This window comes from Bos grunniens, chromosome 5, assembly GCF_055505025.1.
Source record: "Bos grunniens cultivar Pamir isolate PY7600 chromosome 5, Bosgru_T2T1.0, whole genome shotgun sequence".
Classification (NCBI taxonomy): domain Eukaryota; kingdom Metazoa; phylum Chordata; class Mammalia; order Artiodactyla; family Bovidae; genus Bos; species Bos grunniens.
In genome coordinates this window covers 31,027,020-31,040,059 of record NC_141169.1, presented here as the reverse complement: position 1 = coordinate 31,040,059, position 13,040 = coordinate 31,027,020, and the positions used below count along the sequence as shown (strand labels likewise).

Below are 13,040 nucleotides of genomic sequence, written 5' to 3'. Positions count from 1 at the left end.
GCACTTAAATTATTAGCAGAAAAACTAATTGTCAGGTGCTTACACTACATGTAATTTAAGATTTATTCATTTTTCTATTTTAAAGACTTGTGAAAAATTTAATGAAAAATTGCAGAGATTCATCAGACTTCTCTCTGAGAAAATATCCCAACAGTTAGTCCATAGATTCCTCTGTTTAATGCTTGGCCAACATCACAGAATCTTTGAGTAAATGTTATCAATAGATAGTAACATGACAGACAACAAACAAAAAGAAATAAAAGTCCTTATTGCTTTTCAGTGTTTTTTGGCATGGAAAGGTAAGCTTATTTTTTTATTGGAATGGTCATATGACCCCTGGCAGAGGAAGTGACAACCCACTGCCGTATTCTTGCCTGTAAACTCCCCTGGACAGAGGAGCCTGGCAGGCTACAGTCCATAGGGTTGCTAAGAGTCAAGACACGACTGACCACTCATGCCGTCATATGATTCCCCACACACTGCACTGTGGATTTCTTATGATCACCAGTGAGTGATTCAAGAAACAAAGCTTGTGTAAAGGGATGCTAACCATTCTTACAGGAAATAGAAGTGCCATCCTAATGTGCTAGCTCATAGTAACACTAAAAAGTCTAATGATTATGGTACTGTTTTTCCTTGCTGAGAGTGTCCTGTGGCGCTCTGCTGTCTCATAATAAAGATTGTAAGCTGCAGAAAGCTTACTTGTTTGCTAAGCTCTTTTAATAAATATTTTACAAGCTTCGTCAGTTAAATTTGTCATCTGACGGACAGTGTCTGAATCTTAAGGTGATTCAGCAGCAGAGGAGAGGTGATAATACTGAACTCAAGGCCTGGCAGCTCCTGTCTCAGATGTGCTTTTGTTTTGCCTTTTAGGTATTCCAAATGCTGCTAGAGTTCTTGGAGCAAAATGTTTGCCAAGGTTTGGGAAATGCTTTCTTAGCAAAAGTGTTGCTACCCCACAATAGTTGTATCTTCTCTCTAGTCTGGCACTTTGGAATTAATATGCCGACCAAATTTGTTACAAATCTGTGTATTAACATCATGCATAATGATTATCAAACCTGTTCTTTATCACTTCACTATAAAGGATTTTACTCCTTGAGAAAATGTCCCTGCCTTATACTTTTTTGAATATCTCACTCTGTAGTCTCCATATTAACTACTTTGTGCTAACATAACTACATATAGAGCTAAACTGAGTTGAGTTTTTTTTTTCCTATGTGTGTGTGTGTATATGTATATATATGCATATGTGTGTGATTAGTTTTACAACCAGAAACAAGAGAACTTTTATTAACCCTGTAGTTATACACGAGTTCAAAAGGAGAAATTAGAACGAATTTCAACTATGAAGAGAGTTGGAACATTTTATGTTTGTACAGATAGTAAAGCTTTAGTTTTTTTTGTTTGTTTGTTTTGTTTTTTGCCACTACTAAGCAAAACTGATGTGGTAAGGAAAATTATTTGTATCCAGAGGTTTAATACTAGGGCAGCGTATTATCTCATGTTCATTGAAGATGGTGGGCTCTCTTATAAGGACATGGAAAAGCTTTCCCATGCTTACAAACCATTTACATTTATAGTGGAGAAAATTCTAATTGCCTGTTTAATATTCTTTTTCGATAAAAAAGCCTTCCAGAAACCTTTGATTCCATCTTTTCTGGATTATTATTAAACATTTATCCAAAATTAGCACCAGTATATGTGTCTTTTGACTGCTCTGCATTCTAAAGACTTAAAGTGCTAGTGGACTTGATAAGCAACTGTGCTAAAATGTTGAAGATCTATAAATCCTAATTGTGGTTAAATGTATTGGGCCCTCGCAGGGGTATTGCTTGGTAAAAATTCATTAGAAGCATAACTGACCAGTTTTATAGACCAGAATATAAAATAAAATATATGTACATATGTAGAAATATGTAATTTTCTTGAGGACTTATGCTTTAGCACAACTTACCAAAAAGTGTTTTGTAGTTTGCTACTGCCATCTACTGGTTCTCAACTCTTAAATGTCTAGCTACTGATTTACTGTAATATGTCATCAGTAGAAATAAAAGGGAATTAGATTCCTGTATTGAGATCTTTAAAATAGTCTTTGCTGAGGGCGAGATAGGATTTTCATGTGGTGTATACAGTGCTTATTTTGTAGTATGCTTTTAGGGAACAAACGCATAAGTCTTTCTCCACTGTTAACACTGTGCCATTTTTGTGTTTGAGTTTCTGATCCAACATTCTTTCCCTTTGTCATCCCTTCCTAGTTTAATGGATCGGGAAGTGGCGTTGCTTGCTGAAATGGACAAAGTGAAAGCTGAAGCAAGTAAGATTGATCTTTATTAAAACTATTAACAGTTAATAAGTACCTGCCTCTCAATCCCCATAACAAAAGCTGAATGTAAATGCCACACTAAGAGTTTGTATATTTAGTTAAACAGTCTTGAGCAATTGTACTGTGCTGGCATAGGAATGCTTTCAGGTGAAACAACTTTATAATAGCCTGTTTATCAACATTTCCAAATTTTAATATTTTGAATATAGATTTCAATGTCTACATCATGGTATCTGCCACCTCAGCATCAGCTAAGGAAAATCGGTTATCTTGCAGGTGCCTGGGTTTTATTTTGTTTTTTCCTTCAGTGACTGAATAATTCCTTTGGGTTTTTTCCTACTTGGGAAAAAGCCTTTGGCATAATCAGAGACTTTACCAGGTTGCTTACAATATATCCCTGTCATTACCTCTTGCAGAACTTTGTTTTCTCAGTTTGTTGAAACTTCACTCAGTGTCTGTTATCCTTGGCTAGGGAAAAAGTCAATTAATTGAGGGTTCAGGATACCCATGACTAGGACTCTTTGAAAGATTACTAAAATAGATTCTGGAAGAACAGTCTAAGTCGAATAATTTGTGGGATTTTGTACAGAAGAACCCAGATAGCTGTTTTGGTCATTTCCGTTAAGGATTAGGTTAAAGATAGACAGCTATATGAAAAGAAGAGAATGTCAACTGCACTTTGTACAGTGGCATTGATTTAGGGCTTTTCAGCAGTTTTTACCTTCGTGCATTGAATGCCAGATTTGTAATTAGGAAGGTTGTTTCTTTTAACCTGCTCTCAAACTGTTGAGAATGGATATAGGTTGAGATGACTCACAGTTAAATCATTTGTGTCTGTGGTCTTGGGCCAGAGGAGGCAGCTTTGAAGCACTGAATTGAGTTCAGTTTTGATCCATTTTAACCCACTCCAGTGTTCTTGCCTGGAGAATCCCAGGGACGGGGGAGCCTGGTGGGCTGCCGTCTATGGGGTCGCACAGAGTCGGACACGACTGAAGTGACTTAGCAGCAGAAGCAGCAACAAAGTGTTGGATACATAGCAGAGGTGCTATCCATTGTTTTTCAGAGATGAGATATCACTTAAATTGAGTGGTATATCCTGAAATTTCTAGTGACAGTTTCGGTCCATTCTTGTACCGATGTATTCTCTTTTTGAAGGTGAAGTTTCAGAGAGGAAAAAAGTCCTTACTGTTGAGAAGAAGGTGCTTTTTAAAATACATCTTTTATAGAAAAATTTTAACATATTTCAAATAGAGAGGCTGATATAATTACCACCCCCCCAGCACCCAGCCTTAACCAATTATCAATTCATGGCCAATCTTTTAGTATCAAATTAAGAGCTACAGAGTTTTGCTCAAATTCGTCAATTTTATATCAGTATCTCCTTGCTCCCATACTAAAAATCCTAGTTCTCAATGACACTAATGTAATTACTCTTTTACCAATAATATCAAGTTTCTTTTTTCTTTTTTATGTGTTATAGTTTTATTAATTATATATTCATAGTACTTCACAGTTTAGGGTTTTACACACTCATTCATATCTGATCTTAGCATCAACCTTATGGGAGATTTAGGTTTTCTGACTTTTTAATTTTTTTCATTTCATAAATGAAAACACTAGTTCCTTGGAAAAATGTGACTTGTTCAAGATCATATACTTAGGCTCTCTGAATTATATGCTGTGTGTAGAAATCTGTACTTGACACATTTCTCCATCTTGATATTTGTAATTTTATCTTAGAATCCTAGAATGCTGAAGCTGAGAGAAAGTGAATTTGATACAGATGACTAGTAGATTTTATCTTGGGATCCAGACCAATGAATCGTTTGTGCCTTTGTGTTGAGAAACTTTCGTATGCATGTTCCTAATTTATTGCAAAAATATGCCGTATTGCTTAACCTGACGGGTATGAGCAGCCCATCCACATTTGTGGCAAATCAGACTGAGAAAACCTGCTAAAGACATTCCAGCTCTCTGTAACACTGGATGTAGCTCTTCAAAAATTCTTTTTTTTCTAACATAAATTTGGCTAATTTCTCAGTAGGTTACAGGATTCTGTGCACAACAGTTAGGAATTGAGTTTAACTGCATGCCACGGAATGGCCTAAATAAATGTGAGGTTCTTTTTCTCTCATGAAATGAAACGTCCAGAGGTAAGCAGTCCAGGGCTGTAGGGCATCTCCAAAATGATATGAGGGACCCAGGCTTCGCCATCGTTCTCCCCAGCCAGCCTTACAGGGCGTCTGTCCTCTGTAGTCCCTGGCTCTTTATTCTGAGAGACTTTTTAATTGTCTGTTATCCTTTGTGGCCATACCTGATTTATGCACCTCGGAGCAAACTGAAGATGATGCTTTTTTAAAAGCAGTAAAACAGACTTCCCTGGCGGTCCAGTGGTTAAGACTTCAAGCTTCCACTGCAGGGGGCTCAGGTTCCATCCCTGGTCAGGTAACTAAGATCCACAGTGTGGCCGAAAAAATTTGTTTCTAATTAAAAAGTTTAAAAAGTTATTCTATGAAAAAAGGGTGTAAACAATCTAAATATGCATCATTAGGGAACTTGAGTATTGTGGTATTCCATATAGGCAGAGAGTATATTAGGAAATATACATGAAAAATTGTTGTCAGTGGTTGCTTCCGGGGAGGGGAACACAGAGTCAAATGGAAGTTTTGATTTATTTATTTGGCTGCACCAGGTCTTAGTTACAGCATGCAGGGTCTGTAGTTGCAGTATGTAAACTCTTGGTTGAAGCTTGTGGGATCTCGTCCCTGACCAGGGACCATACCCATGCCCTCTGCATTGCAGAGTCTTAACCACTGGACCACCAGGAAAGCCCCAGTGTACATGCTTCTTAATACATTTTTTTTAACTGGGAAGAGGAGAAAGAAAAATGATAAATGATTTATGAGTCTTTATGAGTCATAAAAAGTGTTTACCATATAAACTGCCTTCAGAGTTCCTCAAGAAGGTGGAAACTAGACCTTTGGTATTTTCACTTTCTGGGTAGGTGGGCAGCTAAGCCTTTGGCTGTGCAAGTACACACTGCAAGGCCTATATATCCAGTCCTTCTTTGTCCTATTTAGCAGACCATAAGAGTCATGCTCCCTTTCCCTCTACAGTGGAAATTTTGCTTAGCCGTCAAAAGAAAGCCGAACTTCTAAAGAAAATGACTGATGTGGCTGTTCGGATGTCAGAAGAGCAGTTGGTCGAGCTCAGAGCTGATATCAAGGTAAAACTTCCTTCTCTTTTCTGCCTTTCTTCTTACCCTCGGGGACTAAAGTAGCAAATCTCCATAATTCATGGCGATATTTAATATATTGAACTCATGACCCCTTCTTCCCAAACCTGGCCCTTTTCCAAGTTCTCTTGCTCTGTAAATGGTACTGTCATCCGCCCAGTGTCTAAAGTGGAAACCTTAGGAAGTTTCTCCTTTTCCCACAATTAAATCTATCAGCAGACCCTGTCCATTTGACCTTCTGCACAATCTCCGATCTGACCTTTTCTCTTTGTCTCCACCACTACCATCATGATCAAGCTACTGTGATCTCTTGCTTTGAATTCTGTAGTAGCCTCTTAACTAATTCCAGTTTTCCACTTGGCCACCACCTTGCTGTCCTCACCTGTTCATATCTGTTCCTCACACTACAGACCCTGCTTCAGACTTCCCATTGCTTTCAGAATAGTCTCTAATCCTTAACGGCCTGTAGGGCTCCATACAGTCTGGCCCTACTGCCATCCTTTGCACATTGTCCCCCTTGGTCCCAGTGCTTCGGCTGTGCTAGCTCTCCTTTCCACAGGCATACCTGTTCCCTCCTGTCAGGGTTGTTGCACATGCTTTCCCATCTGCCCAGAACATTCTTTTCCCTCCTTTCTCCCCGACTCCCCCCCAACCCCCTACCCGTGCCATTCCAGCTCACATCTCATTCCTGATCTCCTCAGCCTTTCTGGCTTTCCTGTCACATCCCCTGTTTGTGCCTTCCTAGCACGCTTATAATTGTATGTGTAGTTGAGTAACCTGTCTTCCTCACTCGATAGGCACTACTGTGTCTGCAGAGCCCTGGCATAGTGCCTTGACACCTAGTAGGTATTCAGTAGACATTTAAATAGTTGGTTGGTCAGTTCTGATTTTATAAGAGAAAAATGAGCAGTTTGAAATATTGGTTATATTGTAAATCTGTCTATAAAGATTACTTGGATTCAATACTCAGACGTTTTAAATTCTTATGTAAAGAATAGTATTTCTGAGACTAAGATGGGAACCCGAGAGAGGCTGGGTTAATCATGGGTAGTTGTAGACACTGGCATTCTAATTAATTGTTTCTCAACTGTGAGCTGTATGAACCATGGGAGTTGGCTTTCTCTACTCCCAAGACCTAACTCTGCTCTTTCTGAAGTGTGAAATTTACTGCCATATTTAAGAGGAATACTTGCTGGGGAGATTTTATAACAGCCTTTGGGAAATAAAAGCACAGACAGAAGGTCATCTGAGACCTTACAGGCATCCCAGTTACCATCCTGACCTGGTCTTTCATGCAAACCTATATTGTGTTATCCCCTTGCTCCTTCCCCTTAGACTATACTGGGGAGAAATAGTGAAGCCAGCAATGTAAGTTTTAAAGTACCATTTTCTGGTTAACTAAGGCTATTTTGCTAAATTTTATAGAGAGTCTTCCTCGTATTGATGCCAGTCAGTCTCATTCAACTATCTGGGAGAAGCCGGAAACCCCTTTGGAATTAGATAAGAATTCTGGCTCTCATAGGCTTCATCTGTTCCCCTTCCCACGTGGTTGAAGAGCTGCTAGAAATATTTCTGCAGGCTGACTAAGGATCTGTTTCTCCACGTTTTCAGTGTACTGAAGTGGGTGCTGTGCAATTTAAATGTCTTATTTCCAGATCATTTTATTTCCGTCATTCCTGTTATGTCTTTGGCTCAGCAAACCCTAGAATTTGCTTCAGAATTAATCTCAGACTGATATTACATGTCTGAAGGCTTTGTTACAGAGATTCATGAGCTTTCCTGAGCCACAATATGCCCTGAAGCTTTAGGACTTCAAGGCCCAAAGCTAATTGTTACTCCTTCTCTCCCATTTATTGCTTCTAGGTGCATCCCAAGGATTGTGATGCATTTGATTCTACCCCTTGAAAATCCAAAGTGGAATTAGGACATCCCCAGACAGAGGACTGCTTTGAGGAGTTCAGTTCTTCTAAATTATATCTAGGCCTTAACTTTTCTTTCTTATTCTCTTTTTCATCTGAAAAAATGATTCCAGGCTACCTTAGAAATTGTTTATTGAAATAGACCGCAGAAGCATTTTATTCCTGACATTTTTCTAGTCCCACTATTTCTATAGTATGGTTAGTTTTTGACCCAAGAGGTTGGTTACTTCTCGGCTCAGTCTGCTTAAAAGGATTAAATTACTTGCAGCACAAACTCTTCTGATTTGCAAAGCTGACTTTTCACATGAATGATTTTCCAACTCAAGAAATTGTTCCTATTTCAAGGACTAACAAATCCTACTTTGTATAAAGAGGTGCAGTGGGTTTCCTAAGGAAGTTTCTATTAAAGAACACCAAACCATTTATTTAAATGGAATCATTGTAACTATGGACATTTTTGCTGCCTCTGCCTGTGTATATAATGGAGCAGTGTGAAGAGTAGCCAACAGTGGAGAGAAAGATGGCCCTCCATCGTGAGTTCCTTCTCCTTCCTTCAGTTTCTCTTAATTTACACCTAATGACCATCATACAGCATTTCATAAAGCTCCCAAATAAACTTATCTTTAGACTCTTAAAGAAAATGGCTGGATTTTGTCAGCTACCCAGCATTGGTAATATATGGCCACTTAGTGAAATTTGAAGCACAAAAAGAAATCAGTTGAAAGTAATCCTGTTTATCTGTTTATAGTTGGTTTAGTCGCTAAGTCGTGTCTGACTCTTGTGACCCCGTGGACTGTAGCCTGCCAGGCTCCTCTGTCCATGGCATTCTCCAGGCAGGAATACTGGAGTGGGTTGCCATTTCCTTTTCCAGGGGATCTTCCTGACCCAGGAATTGAAGCCAGCTCTCCTGCATTGCATAGCAAGCTAGAAATCCGTACATTGTTCATCTCATCTGGAGGTTTGTCTTTGTCTTTTCTCCAGCACTTTGTTAGTGAACGTAAATATGATGAGGATCTGGGACGAGTGGCCCGATTCACCTGTGATGTAGAGACCCTGAAGAAGAACATTGATTCATTTGGACAAGGTGAGATGGTGAGAGATTCAGGGTGCCGGAGACGGTGAGGAGAAGACCACCCTCTCCTAACTAGAGACTGAAGTGCCAATTGGCTTCTTCCCTGACTCTCGCTCCCTCTTGGGTTTTGGTTTGCTTGCTTGCTTACTTTTATGAAAAGGGACTCAGACACTTAACAAGTCAGTGAACACAGATGCTTTGAGCTCTGAGGATGGGCATTTCCCAGCTCCCTAAATTTGTGGTGGTTTTTTCATCATTTTCTGCTGAGCTGAGAGGTGGTTGGCTGCAGTGTAAAGAGCATGTGCACTGGAGTCAGACCAGGTTTGAATCCCCGTGTCTATATGCTGCCCTCAGTTTACTCCTCTCCAAAATGGAGGTAACACTACCTGCTTTGCCTGGCACATAACGGCGGGGGGGCAAGGGGGGGGCGGGGGCTGAGGAGGCGGGAACAGAGATACCTCTAAGATGAGCGCTGGTAAGTGATGCATCAGTCAGACCCAGAGACCCTAAGCTCAGCTCTTCTGTTCTTTAAGTCTCGGCGTAAAAGTGAGATAAATGTTGGACTTAGGGCAGTGATTGTGAACTCAACATTAGCCCAGGCTTAAAACCAAGGAAATAAAATCTAGGGACTACTTTTAAACCATTGAATTCTGACAAAATTTGAAAATGTTAATATTTTTCAACTAGATTGATATTTTGAATTTGGAGTTACATTTGCAGAAAGAACCTTAGGAAGGAAGATAGATATTTGTTGTGAAGACTAGTTCTGTTCGTACGTAACTCATCTTGCATGATTCAAATGTTTAAAAAAGAATTTAGCTTTTCATTTAACTTTTTCTTTCTTTGCGAGGTTGGTACTTTAGAAATGTTCCTTGCATAGGAAACTGAACATATGGCCCATACTATTGTTCCTAGGCTTAGTCAGCCACTGGAGCCAAAGCCAGGCGTTGAGGTGGTAGGAACGCCAAGAAATCGTTAGTTGGTGGGGGGATGGGCCACTCTGACGGATTGTTACAAAGCCCTGGGGATTTGGAAGGCGTGGAGGAAGAGGGCAGAAGGGAGGTTTTCCTTCCTGTTACCTCCTTAAAAGCTTAGCTTTACAAATACTCAGACAGTTCTTTATCCTAGATTGCTCATTGTGAAATGGAGAAACAGGGAGAAATTACCAGTCATGCTCTTCTATCACGTGACCACATCTTTCTCATGTTGCTGTCTCAGTGTCCCATCCAAAGAACAGCTATTCGACCCGGTCTCGATGTAGCTTGGTTGCATCTGTGTCTTTGAGTAACCGGTGCGACGCCTCTGCTGCTGCTGCTTCCACCTGCGCCTCTGCTCCCAGCCTTACAAGCGCTAACAAGAAGAACTTGGCACCGGGAGAGACGCCTGCAACCACAGCAAACTCCGGTGGCCGATCCTACCAGCCTCACCGAGAGGTAACCTAGCTTCCACTGAGCGTGTTAGGCAGAAAAGCTTTTAAACCAGGTTGTCACAGTTTAAATGCTGACAGCTCAGTACATGACCCGCTTCTGTTTATGCCCCTTCCACATCTATCTTGAATCCCTCCAGCCTCAGTTAGTTCCAAAGAAAGGGTTTGGTGTGTATGTTCCAGTTCACCAGCCAGTTTAGATTTCCCGTTGCCAGGACTACTGACTTTCTGATGTTGGCAGTGATCCTCGCTGTCGTAGGCAGTAGTCTTGCCTGGTAATTGGTCACACTGGGAGTCGTGCACCCATCTGGAGGTGGAAAGCACCACAGTGGCAGGTTCGCCAGAATGCGTCTGAAGCAGCAGCTCCCTGGAAGCACAGGGAGAGCATACCCAGGAGAGAGAGAGAGCATGAACCAGGTAGGGCAGGGAGCAGACACTAGGAAGTTGAAGCAGAATCCATAGTTGCTTTTCCTTGATTTGAAGGAGATACCATAAGAGCCATCCAAGGCAGTGCTGTGAATTAGCCTGAAGTAAGTAATTCTTCAGACTGGTATTACATTGGAATTGGAGGACAAAAATAAAATCCTGTGCCATGAGCTCTCCGGGTTGTACTGTGAATGTGTTAAATGTCACAGCAGCGTGATTTAATCTGTGGTTCATGATATATAGCAAAGTAGAGCATAGTGAGGCGTATATTATTATTCAAATGTTCATTATCTTTACAAATAGTTTATGATCTACAAAATTCAGACATGTGATAAGACACTTACCCAGTTGAGGGCTTATAATAGCCCCAGAGAATGCTCTTTCTTCCTCAGCCCAGCTAAAGAAAAGCTCTTCAGGGGCGAGGACCCTGAGGTGAAAGGCAGAGGGGAGATAGCGAAAGATTTATGAGTTCTCATTAGGTCTAGGTTGGATCGGCTGACCAAATTCTGTGAGTATTGAGAGAACCGAGTCCCAAGCATGGGATACCACTGCTAGGCTTTCAGAATATTCCTGTGCACGGAACTGGCACACCTGGGGTGCCCTTATACCACTGTGCTCTGAACATTGTATTCTTTTATCCTTAGGCATTGCCGGGAAACAGACGAGGAGGACAAGGCTACAGGCCACAAGGCCCAAAGTCCAGTGACCCCACGAACCAAGGGCGACATGACAGCGTGGGTCGTTACAGAAATAGCTCGTGGTATTCATCTGGTTCCAGGTACCAGAGTGCTCCACCCCAGGCACCAGGAAACACTAGTGAACGGGGCCAGGCTCACTCTGCAGGGACCAATGGGACTGGAGCCAGCATGGAGCCCGGCCCACCCAAGCCCTCATTCAGGAAGGGGCTCCCCCAGCGCAAACCTAGGACCTCTCAGCCTGACGTTGTGAACTCCTGAGGAAGATTCCAGCCGGTCTCTCTCTTCTTTCCCACACAATTCAACTTGGTAACTGGACTTTAGGAAACTTACAGTTAGATTTAATAACAAAAAGAAGTTTACGCATATCACTTTTTATGCCATTCTAAATATTTTGCCATTCTAAATATTTTGGTTTCTTCTCTCCTCGTTTCCTCTTTACCGTTTTTTGGAAGGGAAGCGTTTTTTTTTTTTTCTTTCCCTTGACCTTTCCCGGTGAGATGGATTGATTCTGATTGGTCATTTCCACCAGAAATCACAGGCAACTGTTGCCAGGTTTCCCAAGGGTAAGCAGTGTTCTTCCCGGGGCTCCGGGCCTTCCGGAGGCCTGAAGAAGCCATCCTCAGCCAGCCCAACTGTCCAGGCGTTCAGGAGGAGATGGATCACGGCTGCTCTTGCTACCTTTCTGTCACAGCGGGAGCCGCACGTGCCTGTTGGGTTCCCTGTAAACAACAGTGTGAGCAGGAGAGGCAGCGAGGGGGTTGTGTACAGCCCTGAATTGGCCAGAAAAGGGGGGATTGAATAGGTGAAAATGGAAGAACCCTGGGACGCATTTGAGAATCTGCCTGTGCTCCTAAGCTGTGCCTGAGACTGACACTCAGATCGCGGTTTTAGTCTCTCGCTTGGCACCATGGCTTAACCTGCGGTTTCTTCCATATGCCCAAGCCTTGTTTTCTATGACCTTAGGCTGCAAACCAGTCTAGGGAAGTCTATGGGAAAGTAGCATTAATTCAAGGGAAAAAAGTATTTCTTCATTACAGTGTTTGAAGATTTTTGTTGCTATTGTTCTTCCTCTTTCCTGATTCCCATTCTGACCCTGAACCAAATTTATAGCAATATAATTAGTGTTAATCTAAGGTGTCAACCATCCAAAAATTGCTGCAGTCAATCTTTAGAGTTGAATAAATAAAAACAATTGCATAAATGTTCCCACGTTTGTTTCACCGCAGGAAGCGACTTCATTTCATTACTGTTTTTCTCTGGGCCTCATGGGATAGAAGTCACTCAGACAGCTTGTTTGGGGCTTCAGTGAGGGTATCCAGTTCCTCAGTCATTTGTCCACTGCTTTAGCTTCAGAACCAAGTTAAATACAAAAGTCAGGGTGAGCAGATGCAGCTGTTTCTTTTGGGAAGAGGTCTATAGGAGACGGAAGGGTAACTTTCCAAAGGAGAACCTACCAGCTCTGAAAAATCAACTGCCAGTAGCTCCACCAGGCAGCCAGAGGCTCTGTCTACACCCCTGTTCTCCACCCTGCCCTTCACAGGAATAGCGGACGTCACTACGTAACTGGGTTCCTGCACGTACCAGGTGGTGCTGGTGTCAGACTCCCACCCGTGGCCGCCCCAGCCTCTATGATTTAATAACACAGAGCTTTTTCTTCTCAGGGTTTGTTCTCCCAAGTCTGCCGCCCAGGCTGTAAGTGGCAGTGGTGCAGAACCTAGCTGCCTCGGGGCTTCCCCTGGCCCTTTGGCTGAAGCTGAACTGCCAGGGTTCAGGTTGGTTGCACAGACTGAGTGAGAAAGAGTGTGTGTGTGTCTTTCAGGAAAGAAAACAGTAGTCAAGGAATACTGGGAAGCCATTTTCTAAGGGGCTGGCTACCTCATTTGGGGGAATTTACCCAACAACACCATCCGCCTGCTGTTATTTAGGGAAAAAGTCCTG

The 13,040-nt window shown here is 41.9% G+C and overlaps 1 protein-coding gene across 8 annotated transcripts in view; it reads left to right on the top strand.

Annotated features, from left to right (window-relative positions):
* The window catches only part of SPATS2 (spermatogenesis associated serine rich 2), a 156,883-nt gene extending 144,580 nt beyond the window's left edge, over positions 1 to 12,303 (top strand). For all 8 annotated transcript variants that reach the window (XM_086399621.1, XM_086399615.1, XM_086399618.1 and 5 more), the window contains 5 exons: positions 2,259 to 2,317; positions 5,443 to 5,552; positions 8,462 to 8,564; positions 9,771 to 9,985; positions 11,049 to 12,303. In XM_086399621.1, coding sequence (XP_086255747.1) covers positions 2,259 to 2,317; positions 5,443 to 5,552; positions 8,462 to 8,564; positions 9,771 to 9,985; positions 11,049 to 11,360 — 799 coding nt within the window. In that variant the 3' untranslated portion in view covers positions 11,361 to 12,303. The remainder of the gene's footprint in view (positions 1 to 2,258; positions 2,318 to 5,442; positions 5,553 to 8,461; positions 8,565 to 9,770; positions 9,986 to 11,048) is intronic.
* Positions 12,304 to 13,040: the final 737 nt, after the last annotated feature.